Below are 26,586 nucleotides of genomic sequence, written 5' to 3'. Positions count from 1 at the left end.
ACTTGCAGCCTGTCGGTTAGTGCGTGGAGGAAAAGGACAATGCGGCAAAAAATCAAATGACTCATGCCGGCTGCCTAGCGACAGCAGTGCAGGATATACATACATACATACATATATATGTGCATGTATCCTTGTGAGTTTCAAGGGTGTGCGAGGTAAATAAGGGCGTATATACCTCATGGATACATATGTGCATATACATATACTTGCATGAAAACCGTTACCTATTTCGGTTACCTCGCCCAGTGCCATAACATAACAATAAATAAGCATATACATACATATGTAAGTATGCACATACAAATGAATCAGGCAACCAGGCCCTAGGCCAGACAAAAAATATCAAATATTATACATATAGGTATACGTACATACATACATATATGAATCAAATACTTATATATGTACATATATGCATGTAAAATACTAACTTTTGCTGCATTGGAAGCTAAACGATTTTTATCGATTTAAAGCACTATAGCAATAGATATAAAATATGAAAAAAACATGAATCCATATCTTAACGCAACGCCTACTTTGATGATGTCATAAGCGCACAAATAACGTTGGCGTCTTTAACTTTGCCGGTGCCAACGTCGGCTGCGCTGTTGACGTTATCTCTTATTTAACGAAAAATGGAAAATAACAAATATGTATGTATATGTATGCATGAGTAATGAAGGCTCCAACAACTAGGCTTATGCGATGATTCATTAGAAATAACACAATGCATACCAAAAATGACTTCATAAAAACATTTGAGAACTGCACTATAGTCGTAGTTCACTGCCCTACGCACGGATTGCTGAAAAGCACTCCAGAAATATGAGTGCATAATACCCACATGTAGGTGCATCTGTATTTGTGTAGAAATCTATTTAAAAAAAACTTAATGAAACCAACGGCGACACCACACGGCCTAGTGCACTAAAGCATGAAAGAAGCTACAAACATCTCCCCTCTAATTTCGAATGGCTCAATAGAAAGCGGATGATTATTGCTCTGTCTAGTCAATTAGAAAGCGTAAAATGCATCGCGCCCCATGTGGACTGCGCTATAATTAGCAACAATTATACTACTGGGAGCAATGAACTTGTATCCCATATATTACTAAAGCGGTAGTAAAATCTTAAACATTTGAGGCAATGCAACCAATTCTCACCCTTTTCGATTTTTTTTATTCCCTTCCCCCCGCCACACCATATAAATACAAATGGAAAAACATATTTTTGAACTTTCAAAGCAATTTTCATTTAATTATTTAACTCTTGTTTTTAGTATTCTGGTGCATTCCTTTCTTTTCAATGTTCAATTTCTTTTTTCATCTTATAATCTTCAAAACATTCATTCGTTTGTTCCTTGATTCGTACATCAGTTTTGTTCAACTTAAACAAAAAATTTTTCAGCAGCGATGATGCTTCTTCAATACGCTCTTCATTTCGTTTAATATTCTTCGGCACCTTCGCCCTCACCGTCGCCAGAGTCCATGCCGACTTCCTCGTAATCCTTCTCGAGGGCAGCCAAATCCTCACGGGCCTCGGAGAACTCACCTTCTTCCATACCCTCACCGACATACCAGTGCACGAAAGCACGCTTGGCGTACATCAAATCGAATTTATGATCCAAACGAGCCCAGGCCTCGGCAATGGCTGTGGTGTTGGACAACATGCAGACAGCGCGCTGCACCTTAGCCAAATCGCCACCAGGCACCACAGTAGGTGGCTGGTAGTTAATACCGACCTTGAAACCAGTGGGACACCAATCCACAAACTGAATGGTGCGCTTGGTCTTGATGGTAGCAATGGCGGCATTGACATCCTTGGGCACAACATCACCACGGTACAACATACAGCAGGCCATGTACTTGCCGTGACGTGGGTCACATTTTACCATCTGGTTGGCTGGTTCGAAGCAAGCGTTTGTAATTTCGGCAACCGACAATTGTTCGTGGTAGGCCTTCTCAGCAGAGATAACGGGAGCGTAGGTAACCAGTGGGAAGTGAATACGTGGGTAGGGCACCAAGTTAGTTTGGAATTCAGTCAAATCCACATTGAGGGCACCATCAAAACGAAGCGAGGCAGTAATTGATGAGACAATTTGACCAATCAGACGATTCAAGTTAGTGTAGGTTGGGCGTTCAATGTCCAAGTTGCGACGGCAGATATCGTAGATAGCCTCATTATCAACCATGAATGCGCAGTCCGAATGCTCCAGTGTTGTGTGGGTGGTCAAAATCGAGTTGTATGGTTCGACAACAGCGGTAGATACTTGAGGAGCTGGGTAGATAGCGAATTCCAATTTCGATTTCTTGCCATAATCGACGGAAAGACGTTCCATCAAAAGGGAAGTGAAACCGGAACCGGTGCCACCACCAAAGGAATGGAAGATAAGGAAACCTTGCAGGCCAGTACACTGATCGGCCAATTTACGGATGCGATCCAAAACCAAATCGACGATTTCCTTACCAATAGTGTAGTGGCCACGGGCGTAGTTGTTGGCAGCATCTTCCTTACCGGTAATCAACTGTTCAGGGTGGAACAGTTGGCGGTAGGTGCCAGTACGGACTTCATCAACGACAGTGGGTTCCAAATCGACGAAAACGGCACGAGGAACATGTTTGCCAGCACCAGTTTCGCTGAAGAAAGTGTTGAATGAATCATCACCACCGCCGACAGTCTTATCAGAAGGCATCTGGCCATCAGGCTGGATACCGTGTTCCAAGCAGTACAATTCCCAGCAGGCGTTACCAATCTGGACGCCAGCTTGACCGACATGGATGGAAATACATTCACGCTGTGGAAAGAAAGAAATAAGAAAAAGTTTGGCATTAGACAATAAATCTAGGCAAAAGTACAGAAATATTTTAGTGCATTTAAGGCGAACCACGAATATTTCCCTTTCGATCGTTAAAATAATTTCAACCGGTATCCAAGACCCTTCCCCATTATAATCAAGGAATACTTTTTCTTTTGATCTACTCTATTAATTTTTCAATTATTTCCACCCTTTCTCATATCAATCAAAAATAACCCTAGTAGCTAAATGACAAACTTTTTACCCATCTAAAAATACCTATTCAAAATTTCAATAAATATCGCTTATTCGCTTCCGTACAAACAAGTTTCCTAGACTTTTTTCTGAACATGGTGACACAGAGCATAATCGTTAACGTCAACGCCGACGCTAACAGCGACTGCAATTGGGTGCGGTCACCGGTAAGCGGCGTCAGACAGACATGTACAGAAAATTTTCAGCTTTCGCTAAAAGAAAGCTTGCTTTTAATTAATCTTTCTTGCTCACTTCTTGAAAAATCTTTCTACATTTAATTTTCTTCACATAGTTTATATTCTCCAAAATTTTATTGCCCACGTCATCAAATCACGTTTTTTTATAACCGCAATCAATACTTTCACACTATCACTCCAATTTTTACTAAGTCGCTATAAGAATCCTTTCGTTGCCAAACTTTTTTTTACACAACATTTCGAATTTTGCACTAATTTGTTTATAACTTATTTCACTTACCATTTTGAGTTTTTAGTTTTAATATACACAAAATCACAAAGAGATTGGACAATTTGTTTAATCGACGTTCGGTGTTGCCGGTTATGAAGCTTACCAAACTGATATCGAATGAGTCAAAATTTTCGTTACAACTTCTATTTATACGCTTAGAAAAACGAAGACGAAGACGAAAACGACGCCTACTGCGCGTCGGTTTCATTGGCAGACATTTTCGTTAAATAAAGTATGCATTTCGATAGGTTTATTTTCATAGGTTGGTACTGCAGCTGTGTCTATCGTGTATTTTGGATGTGTTTAGTACATTTATTGATTTTACACAAAATAATGTATTTTATATAACCATTTTATTGAATGAATATATTAAAGCATACCAAAGGAAATAGCCAGGAAATCTTTTATAGTTTTTCTTTGGTGAATATAACATAGCGTTTCCAGTGATTTACAGTAAGCATGTGCACTGGTATCTGAGTGATGGGTGAGGGCGAAATGTGGTATATAAAAATAACACAAGCATTTGAAACCTAAAAGAAGATTATCCTTTTTCATGTGAGATGTAGAGATTATAGGTATAAAAGCACGTAAAAAGGTAAGATTCTGTTGTCAAATATTAGGTTAGAAATACACGTATCATAAAATGTGTTATAAGATGTACCGTATGTGCACCCCTTTATGCAGATATCTATCTGACACATCAGTAACACCCATCCAATAATCCCATATTTGACGATCAATTCACTCACCATATGCATCTGTACAATGACCATATGTTAACAAACACAATTATAAATCGAGATATCATCACTATATAATATCAAATAATGTTTTCAATCAGGCAGACTGCAATAAAATAATATTTTCTTAAGGGCAATTAAAACATTTTTATCATAAAGTCATATATATATATATATTTTATTATAAAATCATATATAGTGGTACATAATTGAGGAGAGTGTCTCTAAGCCAGAGCAGAACTCTATAGATTGTTATATCGACCAACCGATTGTTGAACTAATAGAAGTTGGTTGTAAATATGCCGTTTGTGGACCAGTTGACTAACCGGTTTCTCTGTCTGTAGCGAATTTTGTAAGTTGGTAAACTATAGTAGAGGCCGCCGTAGCCGAAGGGGTTGGTGCGTGACTACCATTCGGAATACACAGAGAGAACGTAGGTTCGAATCTCGGTGAAACACCAAAATTAAGAAAAACATTTTTCTAATGGTCGGCGCTCGGCAGGCAATGGCAAACCTCCGAGTGTATTTCTGCCATGAAAAAGCTCCTCATAAAAATATCTGCCGTTCGGAGTCGGTTTAAACTGTAGGTCCCTCCATTTGTGGAACAACATCAAGACGCACACCGCAAATAGGAGGAGGAGCTCGGCCAAACACCCAAAAAGGGTGTACGCGCCAATTATATATGTATGTATATATAAACTATAGTATTTGAACAAGAGCAGAACAAAAAAAAACATAGCAAAATATTTTGTTTTTGCTTTTTGGTCCTTAAAATGTCAAAATCTACAAATATTTATAGTTTGTAGCCTAGACAGACGGCAGCGTTAATCAGGATTACAGGCGCAGTTAATTCTGATTAAAACTGTCATGTGACAGACGGTTCTTACGCGGATTAGTGAACAGCTGATTTGTTTATTGGATGGTTTTGACAGTAAAAGCTAGACAAATACGAGCATTAGTTGCCCTGATATTAAGGAATAATTATTTATTAAAAATATATTGCATTGTGATTTCTCAAGCTGCTCCGAAATATCAAAACAATTTATATAATTTCGAACGTGTTAGTGCAAATTAGCACTGCATTCAGTATTTTTTATTCTTCTCTTTAAATGTTTCATTATTTATTATTATCATACAAAATCCGGTTAAATTATGAGAATTAAGTCTAGTCTGTGGATTGACAAACATTAGTTGCACTTAATTCCTGAGATAATTCCAAATTAAGTCGTTATTAATCCCGATTAAGTCCGCCGACTGTCTAGGCTATAATCGGTTTCTCTGTCTTTAACCAATTTCCTAAATTGGTAAACTAGTTGAACAAAAGTAGAACAAAAACAGCTATAGCAAATTGTTTTACAGCTTTTGCTCCCTAGAATATCAAAATATACAAAGATTGATAGTTTTGAGTAAGTCAAACCAAATTTTATAATTTAGAGGCCAAAAGAATAGGAGAATATCAAAATTGTAGTCTTGCTGCTAAAGGGTGTTTTTTTAGGGGTTAGGTTTTCAAGTTGGCACTAGTTTTTTCGTAGATGGTCTTTTTGACAGCTGTCACTTGATTTATGCTCAGTTTGGTTTGCCATTTCATAATGAATAGACTTACACCTAAACAACATTAAATTATATACGTTTTATTTCATCTTGAAAACCTAACCTCTAAAAAACACCCTTTATAACCTGTTTATTGCACGGTATACAGAATAAGGAAGGTGACGCCTTCTGAAACCCATTACTTTATTTTTCGTGATTTGATAGCCGCATGTTCGGGGCGGTACAGATAAACAAATGAGAGGAAAAGAGGTTACTTGTTTGTGAATATTCAATTGTATTTGGGTTGGTAAACTAAGCAAACTTATAAAAATGTAGTGCCGCGAGTTAAGTTGTGAAAGCACGAATTATAACAAAATCTCCAAATGCATTTTTTTTTTGGTTTTTTTACCGCCGTGGGAAGAAAGGGTGTGGGTGTGTGTATGCTGTTGTTGTAGCATTTCACCCAATGCGATGTAGTCACCGATCGTCATTGTCTAAATCATCTAATGGTAGGGCCAGGAAGCATGCTGTTTTGACGGGTTGGGGATGTTTCCCGACTCATTCGGGAGGCGGTTCAGATTCTAATAAATGCCTGCAGAGGTGATTCCAACGGTAACAATTGAGCAGAAATTGATTGCTGAACATTTTACTTTGCCCCTTAACCGGGAGCATGGAAGACTCCTTGTAATGGTGTTGTAGAGGAGTGATCAGGAGACATCCCATAGTTGTAACAGGTGTGAAGTTTTGCCCACAGTGCCAGGTGACTAGACGGGCGCAGCGTAATTTAGAACCGACCGGGTAATTGCTGTAAATGTCGCCAGCATCATTTCTTTGCCTTTCTCCTAGTCCTACCGACTAGCGATTTGAGGAACTTGTTACGGTTTTGAATCGACTGTTACTAGCACAGTCCTCTTATAGGGGCGCTTTTGATTAATCTGTTTATGGCGGTGAGTGCTGTGGTGGTACTGCGCACTCTACGGAAACCATGTGATGCGTAGTTGGAGCCAAGTGTTTCGTAAAGAGTGAGAGTAAGATGATCTCAAGTGTGCTTACTATTGGGGAAGGGAGAGTTATCGGGCGCTAAGACTCCCATTGGTTTGCTGGTTTCCCAGGTCTCAATAGGGAGATAACTCACCCTGCTTTCCACTTGTGGGAAGTTATGAGAGTGCCCAAGGACAGATTGAGGACCTTTGTGTGATATCCTACTGCCAATGGGCCCAAGTTTTTCAGTATCAACATGTTAAATCTCTTCGGGGTCAAAGATTTTGGAAGATTTCGCTTTGCTGATGACCTGCACTTCATTGTTGGAAAAACAAGTGGCACACACGACGCTTAAACCTATCGATCGGAGAATGCAAAATAAATTGTCGGCTAAAAAAACCGCGCATTTTATTACGGGATCTCCGGGATCGACCTGACGTAAGTAGTCACGCTCATTTGCTCGAGCAGCTGCTTCAGTTGGAAATTGGACGTATGTTCGGGATCCTTCCAACTGGGATGAAGCGAGCCCTACTGAATATTCGTAATTCACTTTGGATACTCTTTCTCTTCTTATTTTTCTTTCTCTTCTTCTTCTTATTCTTTGCTTAATAAGAAAAATTGCCAGCAAATGGCGGCAGACCGACCAAAAGGCCTTAATAAATTAGTTGCGTGGTTGCCGGAAAAACAGCCACATACTATAGTTACATTTTCCTTCAATAAAATGCCCCTCTATAATTCCTATTAGTCCGATTATTGGATTGCTAAAGAAAAGTCAAAAATGAATGGCTACATAACTTAATTAGTTCATTTAATTTCAATGCTTAATCATTTTACTTTACGTTTACACGTTCACACGTTACACTTAAGACTGAATAATTTGTTTGCATGAACCTCAACTTATATACATGTGCTTAACATGTATCGTAATTTCTAAATGTGGCAACTCGTATTTTTTGGCCACTTTTGTCTAACATCTGGCATTAATTTTTTTTGGTTTGACAGCTAATTTCGATAAATTTCTTATAAAAACTAGGAAGGCCAAGATTTGTTGTGATTCACGTAATAATTGAGACTGAATTATTTACAAATTCGATAGGTATTCGATTTCAAAATTGTGTATGGTGAATTACGTAATTCGGAGGGCAATTAAGAAATGAATTACTAATGAGAAAATGAATTACAAAAGGGAGAACGAATTACGTGCCGTGGGAACATATCATAAATTTTAATGAAATGAAATGCCACAAATAAATTGAAGATCTGCTGGTAAGAGATTTCGTCTACCACGCTAATCACGGTAGTGAGGTGGTAAAATAAATGTAAGAAGACTTCTTCCCAGGAAGAAGTCATAAATAAGTCAGGCACTTACACCTTTATGTTGTTCCACGAATGGACGGAGCTTTTACATTGCAGAAATACATTTATAGGTTCGGCATTGCTTGCCGAGGGGCGACCGCTATTAAAGAAAACTTTTTTTATGATTTTGCTGTTTCATGCACGCAGACTTGAACCTACGCATTTCCGAAATATGATCATGCACCAACTTATTTAGCTACGGCGGCCGTCTACATATTATTATTCTTTAGTGTAAAAATAATTGTATTGTTTTATAAATAAATAAATTAATTAAAAAAATATCTTAATAAAACCTTCCGTTTTTGCTTTTTCCATTAAGTATTTTCTGTGTTTCAGTTTGTTTTCTTAAGGACGGCATCTTGAAAATAATTGACCAGCATGTTGCGTTCAGCATGCGTCAATGAGCTGTCAATTCAAATAAGCTGTGTGATCCATTCGAAAGCAAAATCTTGAACGTGTAACTTGTATTGTATTATTCACAATGCATCTCTGTGTTTAAAACCTATCGATAACTCATTTTGCAGTTCAAATAATGGTATAGCAGTTCAATGTGACTGCCATGGTGCTGGTAAGGCCGTGCCTCCTTCTTTCTGTTTGACCACGTTCTGTGCGAGACGTATATGATACAAAATGAGCCTTAATATCTCAAAAAAACGAAAGGTAACCAATTCCAGATGTGTTTATAAATATAGTAACCTTAATATTAAACCTGTGATATTGAGTGAATGTGAAAAAGAGTAAAAAATAATTCCTACCGCCGGATTGGAAGACAAATGTTGTAGCTAACCTCAAAATGCAAACGTCAACTGGTTGTCTTGGAGCTGAGCAATTGAATGAAGAAAAATGAGCACCGCACAGAAAACTATACTTATTTGCTTAATATGCATACATATTTCTGCTGCATTTTTTTTTTAAATATTCAACCGTTTTGTTTCTATGTTCTTCTAGTTCGTTGCCGACGGCATCTTCAAGGCTGAATTGAATGAGTTCCTGACTCGTGAGCTCGCCGAGGATGGTTACTCTGGTGTAGAGGTTCGCGTTACCCCTGCCCGCACTGAAATCATCATCATGGCCACCAAAACACAACAAGTGTTGGGTGAGAAGGGTCGTCGTATTCGTGAGCTGACCGCTATGGTGCAGAAGCGTTTCAATTTCGAGCCTGGTCGCATCGAATTGTACGCCGAGAAAGTGGCTACCCGTGGTTTGTGTGCTATAGCGCAAGCTGAATCTTTGCGTTATAAGTTGACTGGAGGATTGGCAGTGCGTCGTGCTTGCTATGGTGTATTGCGTTTCATTATGGAATCGGGCGCCAAGGGCTGTGAAGTTGTTGTGTCCGGCAAATTGCGTGGTCAACGTGCAAAGTCGATGAAATTCGTCGATGGTCTGATGATTCACTCTGGTGATCCATGCAACGATTACGTTGAAACCGCTACCCGTCACGTCTTGCTGCGTCAAGGTGTTTTGGGTATTAAGGTGAAAATCATGTTGCCTTACGATCCCAAGAACAAGATCGGCCCCAAGAAGCCATTGCCCGATAATGTGTCGGTTGTGGAGCCCAAGGAGGAGAAAATCTATGAGACCCCAGAGACAGAATACAAAATTCCACCACCCAAACCACTGGATGAATTGGCGGAGGTTCCAAAAGTTTTGTAAATTTTTAATTTAAAAAATGCTTTTATGAAAAAGTGAAGGTAGAAAATCAATAAAAAATTAAATATGACGTCTTCAAGGGACAACAAAAATTCCTATGGAGAATTTTTGTATAAAATAAGTAAAAATGCATTTTGGTATGTGGTATTTTAGAGGACGATGAAGGTAAAGTTATATCTAATATATATTAAATTTATACCTAACTTAAAATTAATTTTCGTAGTCAGGGATACTTCATCTGTATTCTTAAAGCAAAAAAGCGATAGTTTTGGAGTTGATTACCAATTCATCAATTTAGTTTGCCAAATATGAGGCACAATCACACATATCACCTTAGAAAATTCAACGGCTATAAGGAACAGTTCAAAGGTGCGAAATGTAACTAATAACATCTTTGTCAGAACAACAAATTCATCCAACCATCTTTCAATTGCAATGATTTAAAGTAAGTTTTTGCTTATTTTTAAAAAAAAACCATTGAAAGTAATCATGCATTTAAATTGGAAGGTATCAATTTGTAATAAAACGTAACTTTTAAACTTAGGTTTAGTATAAGTATCCAGTTTGTTTTTGTTGTAGCAGCATGAACAATGTTGCTGAGGTGACAGTCCTTGGTCGGATATAAATCCGGGTCGTTCCGGATAAGTATCCAGCCTACTATCCTTACACGTACGAGCATTTGTGTTACAAAATCAAGGAGGTTGAATTTTTTTGTTTACTTATTCACCAAATATATACACCTACACCATCTAACAAATCTTCATACCATTTTAGCAGCACTTTAGCAGCAGAAACTGTAATAACGGCAACTTTTGTGTTTTGGGTGACTTCAATCTCAGTAATATTGAATGGGCCAGTATAGATGATAGTACTGCTCTATGTCCAAAAAATGTTAGTGGTACAACTGAAACCTATTTGATTGTTAATTTTTTAATTAATTAATTAATTAATTAAGTTTCGGGCTGGTTCAGATAAATAATTTCGCAAATAGTCTTTTTCGACTTCTTGATTTCATTTTTATTAAAGAGTTTTTCTTTACTAGAGCGCGTAGACCCTCTGTATGCTCCTGGTCTGCATCATAGCACTTCATATAGAATTTTATGAGTTCAATGTATTTTGTCCTGATAATGTGTCTACTAGTTTTTGTTTTAGACATTTTGATTTTAATATAATTAATTTAGCAGTTGATTCCTTATTTACTGGGTTGAAGTTGCCTAGTTTTCGACATTTTTAAGCTTAAGATAAATTATATCTGTAAAAATAATATACCTGTGTTAAGAAAAAATTAGTTATAGAGCACCGTGACCATACTAAGGAACTGATGAAACTTAAAATACTGAGAAATACATATTTCAAAAAGTTTTAAGTTTTCACACTTCCACTCAAGAAGGATAAATATTTACATTTTTCTAGAGAACTCACATCTTTGGATAGGACATCAAAGCGACATTATATTGTCACGTTCGAATCGGACTTAAAATTAAATCCTAGTTTCTTCTGGCGATTTGTTAAATGTAGGAAATCAGGCTCAAGTATTCCTTCTGCTGTCTACTATAATTAAACTCAAGCATATTCTTCCATAGGTACAGCTAATGTTTTTGCAGATTTCCTCCGTTTAGATTTTCAAGCAGACTCGTATTTGATTTATGCGTTTCACTTGAGTATGAGTTCCTCAGTCCATATTGGTTAATGTTTACTGATGTTGTAGATGGAATTCGCCAACTTAAGACATCATCAAAATCTGATGTAGAGGCTCTATTGTCGTATCTTTTTTAGAACTACACTACAATCGCCTATCCACTTTTATTAATGTTTAACAAATTCCTTGATTGTGAAGAGTACGATAACAACCATTAATCCATCCAGTATTCAAAAGTGGTAATAAGAATAATATTGCCAATTATAGACCAATCGTCAAATTATCAATATTTTCAAAATTATCTGAACTTATAGTGAAAGATAAAATTTAGTTTGCAGTTAATCATTTTGTCTCTTTAGACCAACACGTTATCATGAAAGGTAGATCCACTGTTTCAAATCTTGCAGTGTTTTCTGAGTGGGGTACGGGATACAGTACTCTAGACAAGGCTAGTTTAGTGGGGCGGCAGCCCTTGGTCGGGAAGAACCCGAGTCATTCCGGTAACGTAGAACCAGCTGCCATGGGAATGGTGTTTTCTGAGTATTTTATAATTGCTTTTCAAAAAAAAAAAGTTTAAGTTGACACTGAGTTTCAGAAACATTTAACCCTTTAGCCTATAGCCACGAGTCTGACTCGTGGTAAAGAATTTGTGCCATAAGCGAAAACAACGAGTCTGACTCGTGTTAAAGACTTTGTGATCAATTGATTATGATTACTTCCTAGACATCTTAAAATTACTATTTGTACCTAAACATTGTTTATTATTTCACAATTCCTTTCGTTGCATTGAAATATATATGTTACGAAAAGTATACACTTTGCGCCAGTTCGGGTACACGGCTGAACAGTTGAATGGCACGGCGCGCGAACGAATTTCTTGCGTATTATAGCTCGAGCAATTGGTAGATATCGTGTAGGCTAAGGGGTTAATAGGGTTGATCACAACGGACTATATAAATCTTCAATCTGATTTATTGTAGATAACGTCCTTGCTTTCGAAATAAGTTAGATTTAAATACAAGCAAGTGTTTTTATGTTTCTTACACTAAATCTTGCTCTCTTATATCCACTTCCTATCTCATTGGTGGTTCTAGTTAGTCAAATCTAAGTGAAATTATTGAATTCGACTCTAAATTCTCCCCTCAAAGACATTTAAATTACAGCATTGCAAAGTCATATTCCTTACTTCTTTTATCCGCCGTTTTAGTTCGGATTTCGTTGATCCATATATTTTCAAGTTGTTATATATAACTCTCTGGTGCGTTTGGACCTGGAATACGCTGTTATGTTTGTCATATTAGTAGGCTTGAACGTGTCCAGGAAGCTTTTGTGCGTTCTTTGGATTTCACTGATCCAACTCCAAACTCAGTTATTATTCTAAAATCAGTAGATAGCAGAAGGACTATCCTTAATTTTCGTTTGTGATTTAATAAGTGGGGCAATTAATTCCCCATTGTTACTAGAGAAAACCATTTTCAATATTCCTCAGCGAAGGTTATGAAATAATAATGCTTTCTGGGTGGTGCTGGTCAGAACTACTTATGCTTCCAATACTCCGATTTCTAAAACTGTGAGAAAATTTAATTCGCTTTAAATCATATTGGCCTAGATTTTTCTTCAACAAAGAACCACTTCAAATTAGATCTGTTCATGCAAAAATTATCCAGTAACTTAATTTCCGAGAATTCGCCCGCAAAGAGAAAAATAGTTATTAAAAAAAGTAAACCAGTAACAATTTGCAAGTTTTACGAAAGGCTGAATAAATTTTTCGCGGGAAAAATCACAAAACTTATAATTTTTTCTGTTGAGCTACCTCGTATTAAATTAAAAAAAAGGAAATAAAATGGAAAATAACGAGCATAGCATCTCATGCTGTTATTTTGTCCACAGTAATTTGTTCCATTTCATCATCACTGCCCAATGAAGAATGTAATGAAGCACATTGGATGGCCTCTACGGACGCAAAACGTTTTCCTTTCATGGCCAAATGTAATTTTCCGAATAGGTCGATGTTACAGGGAGTCATATCAGGAAAATACAGCTTCCTTCTTCGCGGTATTTAGGGCGAATTCGACGAATGCGATACAACAAACGCTTCAAAACGCCAAAATAGAAAATTGCATTGACGGGTTGGCTCATTGGCACGAACTCCTTGTGGACAATTCCCTTGGAATCGTAAAAACAAATGAGCATCGACTTGATTTTTGATTTTTCCAAACGCGATTATTTGGGTGGTGGCTCGTCTTAGTTTCAGGTTTATGTTGGAAACACCACGTTTCGTCACCAGTTACAATGTTGTAAAGGAAGTTCTCGTCTTTTATCGCCCTTTAATGAGGTCTTTCGAATCTTTAATTCTGAGCAATTTTTAACTTGTGCGGAATGAAACGTGCATAGACCTTTCGAAACTCCAAATGATCAAATAAAATGCGATAAATCGTTTCAATGCTTTTGACTTATATTTCGGAGACTGCAGCAAGGGTGACTGGTGGCTGTGGTTCAGAAGTGCATACCTCTTTATCATTGGCTGAAACCTGCTGCATGATTTCAAATAAACCTTATATATTTTATTTACAGTATATTTACTGAACGATTCCAGTTAAATGACTTCAAATAAACTTTATACCTTTTTTCTAAAATGTATTTACAAATATTCGTTATTTTAATCATAATTTTTTTTTTTAGTTTAGAATTTTGACTCAATTCGCAATTTTAATTATGTATTTTAATTTGCAATCAATAAGCCAAATGCTTAATCAGAGGATTATTAAAGCCTCGTTAGGCCAAGCTGAACTTAATGTCACAAGAGTAAAGGGATGTCCGCAAGGAGGAGTTCTTTCTCCACTGCTATGGTCCCTACTAGTTGATGACTTGGTGCAGCACCTAAACAATAAGGGATTTATAACCATTGGTTATGCAGATGATATATCTGTTATAATAAAAGGCAACCATGAAAGGACACTAACAGACTTAATGCAAAATGCCTTGAGTGCAACATGGGAATGGTGCAAAAAGGAGGGGCTGTCGATCAACCCTAACAAAACCACAATAATTCCCTTCACAAGAAAAAGAAAGTTAGAGTTTCCTGCATTGAAAATAAATGAAACAGTGATAGAACTAAAGGAAGAGGTCAAATATCTAGGTTTAACCTTAGATAAAAAACTCACTTGGGAATCACATATAAATAATATAACAAAAAAGCCACGAAATCCTTGTGGACAACCAAACAATTACTAGGGAGATCCTGGGGCCTCAGCCCTAGCATGGCCCTCTGGATATACACCCAAATGGTTAGACCAATCATACTGTATGGGGCACTAGTATGGTGGAGCAAATCTATCCAACAAACAGCGATAACCAAACTGGGAAAAGTACAAAGGCTTGCTTGCCTATGCATCACAGGGGCTATGAGAACTACCTCAACAGCTGGCATGGAAGCACTCCTTAATCTCCCACCACTTCATATAGCAATCCAAGAGGAAGCAGCTACGCAAGCACTCATGCTACACATGAAAGTAAATTTCAAATTGGGCAACCTCACCGGTCACCTAAATATCCTAAATAAAATCAATAACACCATAAGCATGACTCAAGTTTCAGACCACATTGACCCAACCCTCTCTTTCACAAAAGGATACACAGTTACCTTTCCTGAGAGGATCGAGTGGAAAACAAACCCGAAATGGATGAATGATGATTCACAAAAATGGTACACTGATGGATAAAAAACACCTTATGGTGTAGGAGCAGGTGTAGTGGGGCCCAGAATCCACAAATCATACACTCTCACCAGGGACACCACTATCTTCCAAGCGGAACTATACGCAATAATGGAAGCAGTAAACATCATGCAACGCAGAAACCACAAGAGAGTAAGGATTAAAATACTCTCGGACAGCCAATCAGTCCTAAAAGCTTTAGATAGCTATACATACAACTCAAAAACCCTCTTAGAATGCCACAAGGCACTAAATAATCTGGCATCCAAAAACAATGTCTCATTAATTTGGGTACCGGGACATGAGGGATATGACGGCAACGAAAAGGCAGACTTTCAAGCCAAAAAAGGGGCAGATGTAAACTTCATCGGACCTAGTCCTATGTTCGGATTCAACAAAAACAACCTAAAACAAAAAGTAAAATACTGGGCCAAAACTCTATTAAATCAGTATTGGAACAATGTAGAGGGTCTTAGACACTCCAAAAAGTTCCTAAGTTTCAACGCTAAAAGAGCCAACATGGCCCTCACGTTAAACAAAAAGAGCATTCGCACTCTCACAGGCGCCCTCACGGGTCACTTCACCTGCAACAAACACTTACATAAATTAGGCATAACTAACACCAGCACCTGCAGATTCTGCTGCGAAGTTGAGGAGTCTATGGAACATCTCATTATCGAATGTCCGGGGTTGACGCATAGAAGGAAAAGGTTTTTAAACAAGTTCATGCTTACAGATGAAGACCTTCAATCACTCCCTCAGAAGGAGCTGGTACAATTCATAAGCATACTTAACAGTCAATAGACAGCATAGGGTGCACAATAGATCAATATGGTCGCAGTGCTAAAGGGCCACACCTTAACCCTTTACAACCATTAACCATTAACCATTAATTTGCAATCAGCTGATTTTCTCACTTGCAAATGCTTACAAGTAAAATTTTGTCCAGTAGAAACTCACTTGCAACATCCCCTCAAAATGAAATGCCTTTTTGCTCTCTCACTTTCCCCTACTTTGCAAGTTTTTTGGGTACATGAACATCAAAACGTGATAATTTGTAAAAATTGTTACCAACTATTTGCTTCATGAACCGACCTATTGTTCCTAAATGAATTGTTGCACCAAATTCCTAGTATTTCCTAATATTCTTTCTCTGTAAATCATAAGAAATGTTTACTTTCTTTCATTCATTGCAATGAAACAAGGAAATTTAAGTTTAATTTATTTGTGATGGAATTATTTAGCATTAATCTGTTTTTCATACTCTGTAAGAAATACTGCATTTTAAGACTATTAAATGAACGAAGAAATAAATCAAACGAGAAATAAATCCACTACACGCATTTTATATTTGTTTGCTCATTTCTCTTTATTAAATCGGTTTGCTGGAACTTGTTTAAACACGCAGAACACTTCAAATAGTTGTTTATTAAACTATGTTTTAATAATGTATAATACTTTGTAATATTGATATATCGTTTAATATTTATTGCAAATATTACGAATATGCATTTGTTGTATTTTATGCAATATATTTATATATGTATGTATATGTATATGTAGTTGTGTAAGTACATTGTATAAAACTGTATTGCAGCTGAGGAAGCAATGGGCTCAGTTTGGTGTTGTGACATTTCCATGTATTAGTAGGCAATAGTGTTGATAAATATTATTAGCTTGGAATTTATTTATGTATGTATGCATGTTTGCGTATGGTATGTGGATGCTAAACGAATTTTGAAGCTACATTTGTATTCTGTATTTGCGACTATTGCTTCCTTATTTTGTTCTATTTTTTATGCTTGTATGACAGTTTTGACCATGAATATATATGTATATATGTATGTGTATAAGTAAACCCGTAGGAAGCTAAATACATGAATATGTATCATTAAATGCATATTAGTTCATTTCCACTGCATGTTTTAAGTCTTTAATTAGCAATTCTTAACTGTTTTTTCTCATTATTAACTTATTTATGTATTTGAAGTCTTGTAACTGGGGGTTTATGTTTAACTTTGTAATATATCAATTAGATTGTATAAATTTATAAATTGTAAATGTTATAGAATTTAGAGGTACCACAATGAATGCCACTCATCAGTGAAACAAGCCGAACTAATCACATCTAAAGCTTAATTATAACAGCATAAATAAGTTTTTTTTTACACAACAATGAAAAGATTTTGTTTCCATACAAATCGCATAATTGGCTTTAACACATTTATGTACATGTATGTTAATCTATTATATGCATATGTATATGTTTGCTAACATTTTTCTTAGATTTTTTAACATCAACAATTTAATAACAATTTCGAATGAATTTTTGTAGCTTACAACTAAATTTTTATAATTCTATCAAAAGGTAATGCAGAGATTTAATTTGATTTGAATTTATGTTAATTTTATTATTTTTATTTTTGTTTTGCAACTGTTGGAGTTGGATATCCCAAAACACTGTTATTTTACATTCGAAATAATGCAGATGCTTGTTTTTTATGGATTTTTTTATAGTTTTTGTTTCGGTATTAGTCCGTAAAATGTTGCTTAGAAGTATTAGCAGAGAACGTTGTTTTAGAGAGAAGGTTCAGGGACGAATGAGAAGGTTAAATGTTAAGATTTTTTTCTGCCCACATAAATATGGTAGATGCTGTATGTATTCAACACTTCGTAGTGCATGAATATACATAACACAGTCCTGCGAGGGTGAGTTTCTAGAATGGCTGTACTTGTTTCTTGTAGTTTTTTATGCGCTGAAAACGAATCTGACCTTCAAAATGCTCCATCACGTCAGGATTTTTGGTAAATGAAGCCTAAAAGGTCAAATAATGGCCATTTTAGCCATTTTTGATAATTTTTTTTGGGATAGACAATTTTTTTTTCAATTTTCAACGAAAAGGTCGCATAGTACAACTCTTTAGCTTTAAAACCCATTTTTTAAAAATATTGTACGATTTAAAAAAAAAAAGTTATGACATTTTGAAATTAACAGTTTCAGTTACGCCAATAGACGTTATACCCAACGTATACGTAACTGAAACTGTTAATTTCAAAATGTCATAACTTTTGTTTAAAAAATCGTACAATAATTTAAAAAAATGGGTTTTAAAGCTAAAGAGTTGTACTATGCAACCTTTTCGTCGAAAATTGAAAAAAAAAAATTTTCTATCCCAAAAAAAATTATCAAAAATGGCTAAAATGGCCATTTTTTGACCTTTTAGGCTTCATTTACCAAAAATAATCCTGACGTGATGGAGCATTTTGAAGGTCAGATTCGTTTTCAGCGCATAAAAAACTACAAGAAACAAGTACAGCCATTCTAGAAACTGAAAAAAGTTAAATTTCGCAGGCCTGTGTAATCATTTGAATAGTACAATATATTGTTGAATAGTAACTCTTGATGTAAATTAATAGTTTACAAGGTTAATTAAGTTAATTTTTTATTTGGCTATTTTGAAATAATTTTGATAATACACTTAATATCAAAAGAATCTAGCTAATTAGATACTTAAAATTTCACATTCATATATGAAAAGTTATATATGTATTTAGAAATAATTTATTCATTTCACAAGAAATAATTCATTTTTGCATGCAAACTGCCGCAAATCATGGCATTTTACATTTCAATGCAAATGCTATACATATTCAATTCTGTTGATTGCGCTCAGCTATGTTAACTCTCGTATGTTAACTTTTTTCCTGTCGTGTTGGAATAATGGAGAGAAAAATGTACAAGTTCTGTTGTTGTTTTATTTTGCCTAATACCAAATCATGGCATTTAACATTTTAATGCAAACGCTATATTCAATTCTGTTGACTGCGCTCACCTCTGTTAACTCTCGTATGTTAACTTTTTCCCAGTCGTGTGGTAATAAAGGAGAGCAAAATGTACAAGTTCTGTTGTTGTTTTATTTTGCCTAATACCAAATCATGGCATTTTACATTTCAATGCAAATGCTATATTCAATTCTGTTGACTGCGCTCAGCTTTATTAACTCTCGTATGTCAACTTTTCCCAGTAGTGCTAGAATAATAAAAAATTCTTAGCCGCGTTTTGTTAGCATTTGAGATTTAAACATCTCATTTGTTCCTGAGCCTTCTCTATACATCAATGTCTCTGAATTATTGTAAAATTGCTAGCTTTAAGATACGCATGATTTCCGTTTGCTTGTTGCATTTGCACTCATTTGGATTAGTAAAGAAAAATTTTCGCTTTTGAATTTTCAAACTAAAATGTTATACATACAAATAATTTTGTATCTGTAGAAAAGTGTATTTAACTGTTTGTGCAACTACATCAGATGGTGTGCGCTTTTTAACATTATTACTTTTTATAATTTAATTATTTTATAATTTCATGTGTGTTGGGCATCTCGGTATTGCGCCCGTTGCTGCGGTAATCTCTCTCACAATGTTAATAGCGAAGCTTCAGCTCTCACCGATCGGAATGAGTGGAAAGAATGGTTGACGCGCCTCACGCAGTAGCCGACTACTTTCTGCAGAGCATCAAACCCTAAACAAATTGTTCGTTAGTTTAACTAGTTATTAACTAGTTACAATGAAAGTGTAAAGTGTGTTGGGCATGATTTAATTAGCGGTAGAAGGAAAAAGGTTATTTTAAAACTATTTTTGGTAAAAAATATATTTTCATCACACATTTGCAACTCTCAAGCCTCCTAAGAGATACAGGTGAGGAAATATGCACACACATACAACCTTGGCCAAAAGTGCTACGCAACTCACTAAAATACAAGTACATAATTTCAAATGTGGCTACCAAAGGGAACTCTGCTTTTTGTGTTTAACTTTTGATTACAACAATAAATTGTATTACGGGAAAAGCCATGACACACTTGGTGCGTAGAATTTAAAGAGTTTCATTTTTAAAGGTATACTTAAAATGTTTTGGCCTTTTAAATTTGGAATGTGTGAATAATCTTTAGTGCAAAATTATCAAGCGGATATAAATAATTTCTTTTCATTAAAAAAGTTGCCTAAAAAAGTGAAGAAGGGGGAATCCAAGCTTTAAGTGAGGAAGGGAAGTCTCATGTTGAGACTGGCAATTTGGTGGGAAGTTCGCAATGTTCAAATGTGTAATTAAACGATTTGCGGAGACAAAATCCCATCATAATAAGCTAAAAAAAAAAAGATAAAAAAAAACGCGGTAAGACCGAAAACATATACGCCAGTCTCTCAAGCATCGTAAAAAATCCTCTTCTTGAAGCTGTTCTGTCGAAAAAATTTGGAAAATCCGTTAGTGCTCGCACAGTTAGAAGAAAGCTTCTGAAAGCAGATTTGAAAGGATACGAACCCCGAAAGAAGCCGGAAAAAGCATTTGGAATGGTAAATCGAACTTCGAGGGAGGCTTAGTTTACATTGTTTTAAAATATCAACAGCCATAGCATCTTACCCAAGTCCACTTTCGAGGAAATAGCACAAATAATAATAAAATATAAAAATTAATAATTAGATAATAATTGGGGTAAATCCCTACAAAACAGAACTAATCATGTTCACCAGAAAACACAGGATACCTGTTCTAAGCCCCCTTGAGGGAATCACACTGTCACTTGGGGAAGAGATGAACTACCTATGACTAGTATTAGATAGGAAGCAGCCACAGAACTCTATACATACAAAAGAATGAGGGCAAAATGGGGCCTAACCCCAAAAGTAGTACACTGGCTATATACAGTAGTGGTACGGCCTATCATGTCTTAGTCTGGTGGCCAACACTTGAGAAAAGAACAACAGTAAAACGCCTAGAAAGTATTCAAATAGGTGCTAGTCTCTGCATAAGCGGGGCACTAAAGACTACGCCCATGGCAGCGATGAATGTCTTGCTGCACTTATTACCAATTGAGGCCTACAGCAAACAGCTGGCGGCGAAATCGGTTAGGTTAAGAGAATCTTCTAACTTAACCACTAACAGAAGGGGTCACGCAAGAATACTAGACGAATACCCCTTCCTACATCAAACGACAGACTTTTTAACTCAGTAGAGTTGCATTTAAACACATCTTTTACCACAACTTTTCCAACGAAAGAAGATTGGGGCAATGGCGTAATGGAAAATAGAAGCGGAATCAGCATCTATACTGATGGTTCCAAGCCCAATTGATCAAGTAGGTGGAGGCCTTCATTCTGAAGGAATGAATGCTAACATCTCATTCCGGTTACCGGATCACTGCAGTGTATTTCAAGCTGAAATTCTGGCTATCAGGGAAGGTCCGCTAGCGCTAAATAAAAGTTTCTCACCACAAGAGATATAAACACATATTCAGATAGCCAATCGGCCTTGAAAGCTTTAAATTCGCCTAATATTAACTCGAAGACAGTAAAAGAATGTATCGACGTTTTGACAGAACTATCACAGTAATTTGTAATAAACCTGCTCTGGGTGCCGGTTCATAGAGATATAGAAGGCAACTGCAAAGCAGATGAACTAGCGAGATTGGGTACTACATTCCCGATCCAACCAGACAAAGCGAACATACCAATACCTTTAGCAACTTGTAAGATGCTAATAGACAAACACACTATCAATGCTGCCAACAGGCTATCGTCTCAGTCCCTGACCTGTGCAACAAATATGATAGAACGACGTGGCCGGAATGGAACATGGGCCGCACAAACCGATTGTTGAAACTAAACAGAAAAAACATGAGAAATCTTCTCGGGGTCCTGACAGGGCATTGTCTGATTGGCAGGCATGCCAGTAGACTTGGAGTACCCTATAACGACTATTGCAGAAGCTGTAACGACATTGAAGAAGAAGAGACTATAGAACATTTCTATGCGGGTGCATGGCTCTGGTTAGAAGAAGGTTCAATATTTTAGGAAAAAGTTCCCTGAATAACTTAGCAGAAGTAGCCAATACAAAAATAACAAGCTTTGTTAGATATATTAAAGCCACAGGTTGGTTCAATGAGGACAATGTAGAGTCAGAGGGGACAGCCCTGGTGGTATCACAATGGGCCTACAGCAGGCCTAGGTGTGTCAACCGACAACCACTGCCTACATAATAAATAACAGACTTAAAAAAATTATAATAAAAAAGTAAAAATAAAGTATTTAGAGCAGTCATGTCTCATGCCGATATTAAAATAATAATAATAAAAATATATTAATAAATATGAAAAATGTATTATATTAAAAAAATAGTAATATTAACAATAGAAAGAACAAATAATAAATTATTTAGTGCAGAAATCTCTCTTGCGTATAAAATACATAACATATAAATAATTCCATATGAACCTATCTCCCTTGAAAATAAGTATCACTCAATTTTTAAAAGGAAATTAAGCCAACCTACATGTCTGTTTATTTACTTTATTTTATATGCGTCTTTTGCTTTTGAACTAAAAAATGTCGGCACTGTTTTCATAAATTTTGAATCGTAAACATTTTGCAGATTTTAAATTTACTTTGTTTTCTCGTACACATCCGACGAGTGTTGGTTCGCCATTACCATTATCGACTAACAAATGACTGCTGAATAGACTTGTTTATAGTTTTTCAAAGCCTTTTTTCTTTGAATTGTGAGTTAAACCAGATCTAATGGCTAATGACTGCTAAAAATTAAAATAGAAAATTTCGTATTGAAATCAAATAAATGTTTTCCATAAGATTTTGTCTGTACTTTCCAATAAAAATGTAAAAAAATTAAAACTTTTTTGGTAATTGTGTTTGTACTTTTTGTAATTTTAGCTTGTTTTTAAATCGTGTTCAATGAGCTTGGAGTTTTTCCTTTAAAATAACGCCAAAAATTGTTTGCGGAGGCTACATTTCGAGCTTGAATTTTGATCTTGAACGGACTTTCTTTTTTACTTTGACGAAATAAAATTGTTTAAAAAGTAAAAATAAATAAATTGGCGCTTACATGATTTTTGGGTGTTTGGCTGAGCCCTTCCTTCTAAAATTGTATACCGTTTTTAATTATTAAAAGCACAGCAACGAGCTGTTTTTACCCAATAGTGATAAATTTGTTCTATTCGAGTTAGCTTTCCAACGCGAATTCAAATGTGGGGAATTTTTAAAATACTACTGTGGGCAAAAAGTAAGGTGAATTTATTTGTCAAACTTCTGGGCCAACTTTCATGTGAATGTCATTATCAGTAATATATTTACGCTTGTGTTTACCAAACGACCAAGAGTGCATTTTTCGATTTTTACAATGTCTGATTTGATTGAGCAGAGAAGTGCCATCAAATTTTGTTTGCTGAATGAAATTTCGGCTGCGGAAACGTTTAGCATGTTGCAGAAGGCATTTGGTGATTCGACCATGTCGCAGAAAAATGTTTATAAGTGGTACACAGACTTCAGAGAGGGTCGAGAACGTGTTGATGACTTGGAGCGCTCCGGACGACCATCGACGTCAACAGATGGCCAACACGTCAATAAAGTGAAGGAGTTAGTGCTCAAAAATCGTCGGTTGACTGTTAAAGACCTTACTGATATGATCGGAATATCAGAAGGATCTGTGAAAACCATTTTGAAAAACCATTTGGGCCTACGAAAAGTCAAATCTCGTTTGGTACCGAAAACTCTCAATCTCTTAGAAAAAAGTCGTCGCTTTGATGTGTGTGAAACAATGCTTTCAGACTATCAGGACAAGCTCAAATGCATCATTACGGGAGATGAGTCTTGGATTTATGCTTGCGACTCTGAAACAACCGACCAATCAAGCGAATATCGTGCTAAAGGCGAGGCCAGACCGAAAAGAGCACGTCAAAGTCGTTCAAAAATAAAGATCATGATGACAGTTTTTTTCGATTTTCGTGGTGTGGTGCACTATGAATTCCTTCCACCTGGCCAAACTGATAATAAGGAATATTATTTGAGCGTTATGCGTCGTTTACGTGAAGAAATTCGTCTAAAAAGACCAGAATTATGGGCCAACAACTCTTGGCTTTTGTATCACGATAATGCACCGTCTCACACTGCACTCGTACTTCGTGACCATTTCGTCAAAAATTCCACGCATATCGTTCCGCAACCACCGTATTCGCCTGATTTGGCTCCGTGTGACTTCTGGCTATTCCCAAAACTCAAGAGACCACTCCGGGGAACGCGTTTCGAGTCGATTGAGGAGATAAAAGCTGAATCGAAGAAGGTGCTGATGGCTATACCGGAAATGGACTATTTGGCATGTTTCGGGGATTGAAAAAATCGTTGGCATAAGTGTATTTCATCGGGAGGGGATAATTTTGAACGGGATGAAATTGATTTACAAGAATAAATAAAGATTTTTTCATTTTACAACCAAATTCACCTTACTTTTTGCCCACAGTAGATCAGATGCAGAGAAACTCACAATTTCGAATGCTTGAAATTAGTTTCGTTGGAAAGCTGAGCTAAATTTTCTTATTTTGTGCATTTTTAATTCTCTTGCATTTGTTTTTTTTTTTTATTTTTTAATGTCATTATACAATAGTTATTATTTTTTACATATTTCATTTTGGTTTTTACTTTTTATTTATTGTAAGCAAATTGTTTGTCTTTGGAGTATATCGCTTGAATCGCTTAAACACATACATACATAAATATTCTCAGACTTAATATTTTGGCTTCTGTAGTTTTCTGAAGTAAATTCTTTAACCGCAAAATATGTTTCATAAATTTTTTTTAATGTAATGGTTATGGTTACTTAAGATTTCTATGTAAATAGAAGTGAGAAAATTTTGATTGCCAGCAGTGAAAAATAATTGGGGTGAGAAATTGAAGCAGAAGCGTGGGAAATTTTTTTTACCGCGCGTGGACTGCGTAGTCGCAATATCTCATTCTACTGAAAACTTGAACTGAGCTGATGCAAAAAAAACAAAATTTAAGAAGTATATGCAGCTACATGATTGAGAGATAGGCTACTTTAGAAGCATTAAGCTTTAACAAAATTTTTGACCAACTGATCGGAAATTTCATCAGATATATGGAAATCGCATCGAAATTCATAAATATTCATGTAGTGAAATTCGTAATGCAATGATCCCTGTGCTAAACATTTCTAGAAATTTCGAGATATCTATTTTAGATATGGCGCCCTGGGTGACCACTAATCCACCTGGCCGGGAAATCTATTATGCATATTTGTCTAAGCTTGAAAACGGTAGGTCAAGTGCGGACGTCTTTGGGCGGAACTATAAAATATTGATACCAATGAGCGATTATCCTAAGGTCTTTCAAGCGAAAAACTATGGCATAGAAATTTGCAGCAGAGAAATACGCTACTTCGCTAGGTAGCCCTATATTAGGTAGCCTGCAGTGGCTCACACAATAACATAATTGAGAAATCCTTTACTGTCCTCAATACCCTGGGAGCAAGAAACACCTTCTTGCTGGGCTGGGTACCAGGACATAAAAATTAGGCACGTCCGGGGACATCTCTTGAACTACACTGACGATATCCAGGACAAAAAATAATTACAACTAATAGATCGGACAGTATGCAGACAAACACTAAACGACATTCATGGGGAAACCCTTACCATCTTCCTAAACTTTCGACCCCTGAATGCCGTTATTGGAGTTCAACCATCACCTGTTGCAGACGAAGAGATTTAGCTGCCTCGCGAGATCCGCGTAACTTTGGCCTAATTGCGTTCTGGGTACTGTAGCAGGTTAAACTCCTACTTATCCAGAGTGCACCCCGACATACCCAACATATGTCTACCAACTAAAAGCACAACGCACGACACTAACCATCTATTCACATGTCCCATCAAACCTACTCATCTAACATCCCTCCCTCTCCCTCTGGACCCAACCTGTCGAAACAGCAAGTTTCCTGGGCCTATCGTTAGATGAGTTAGACGAAGATGACCGATGACTGCACCGCACTGACAGGGTTTAGTAAGCTGCTACCACAACAACAACAACATTAAGACGGCAACGAATAGGTGAAATACCCAGCGAAATTAGGCGCTACATAAAAGTTCCATGGATCGAAATTCTGTTGTGCGCTTACTAAAGCCACATAAAGGATGTTATCAAGGACTGGGAAGACACTATGACACCGGATGGTGAGTGAAGGATAAATTCAGCCTACACAGCTTAAACTTCCTCCCAGAAGAGCTCTGAGTAAGCTCTTAAACATGGATAGAAAGAACTTACGAACTCTCACTGAATACTACACTGAAATGATCCGGCAAACTAAGATTAGTAAATCCATTCAATACCAATTCTAAGTCCACCGAAATTAGAAACACTTTTGAATGTACACAAGTAAATTTAAATATTACACCTATTTGACCTCTTTTTTCGGGTAACGACATATGTTTTTGTGTACCCTTATTTTTGGGTAGTTTTATAGCTTTTCGATTCTGCACTTATTCTCATTGATCCAAAATGTTCGCTGTAATAAAAGATGCAGACCTATTGGGACGTAAGATGTAAAGGTTTTGAGCAGTTACAGTTTAAATTTGAAGAGAAATCACAAAATCAAGCCATTCTGA

General features: G+C 36.5%; 2 protein-coding genes across 2 annotated transcripts; one reads left to right on the top strand and one right to left on the bottom strand.

The window, feature by feature from the left end:
- Positions 1-1,226: 1,226 nt before the first annotated feature.
- LOC129245536 (tubulin alpha-1 chain) lies at positions 1,227-3,654 on the bottom strand. Its single transcript, XM_054883748.1, has 2 exons — positions 3,526-3,654; positions 1,227-2,793 (listed from the first exon to the last, which is right to left on the bottom strand). The coding sequence occupies exons 1-2, from the start codon at positions 3,526-3,528 to the stop codon at positions 1,444-1,446; spliced, it is 1,353 nt and encodes a 450-aa protein (XP_054739723.1). The 5' UTR covers positions 3,529-3,654; the 3' UTR covers positions 1,227-1,443.
- A 4,993-nt stretch (positions 3,655-8,647) lies between these two features.
- Positions 8,648-9,900, top strand: LOC129253068 (40S ribosomal protein S3). Its single transcript, XM_054891309.1, has 2 exons — positions 8,648-8,782; positions 9,071-9,900. The coding sequence occupies exons 1-2, from the start codon at positions 8,753-8,755 to the stop codon at positions 9,773-9,775; spliced, it is 735 nt and encodes a 244-aa protein (XP_054747284.1). The 5' UTR covers positions 8,648-8,752; the 3' UTR covers positions 9,776-9,900.
- The last annotated feature ends 16,686 nt before the right edge of the window (positions 9,901-26,586 follow it).

Source organism: Anastrepha obliqua, chromosome 1 (assembly GCF_027943255.1).
Source record: "Anastrepha obliqua isolate idAnaObli1 chromosome 1, idAnaObli1_1.0, whole genome shotgun sequence".
In the NCBI taxonomy this organism is placed as follows: Eukaryota; Metazoa; Arthropoda; class Insecta; order Diptera; family Tephritidae; genus Anastrepha; species Anastrepha obliqua.
Note: the sequence above shows the minus strand (reverse complement) of the source record. Positions and strands in the feature narration are given on the sequence as shown.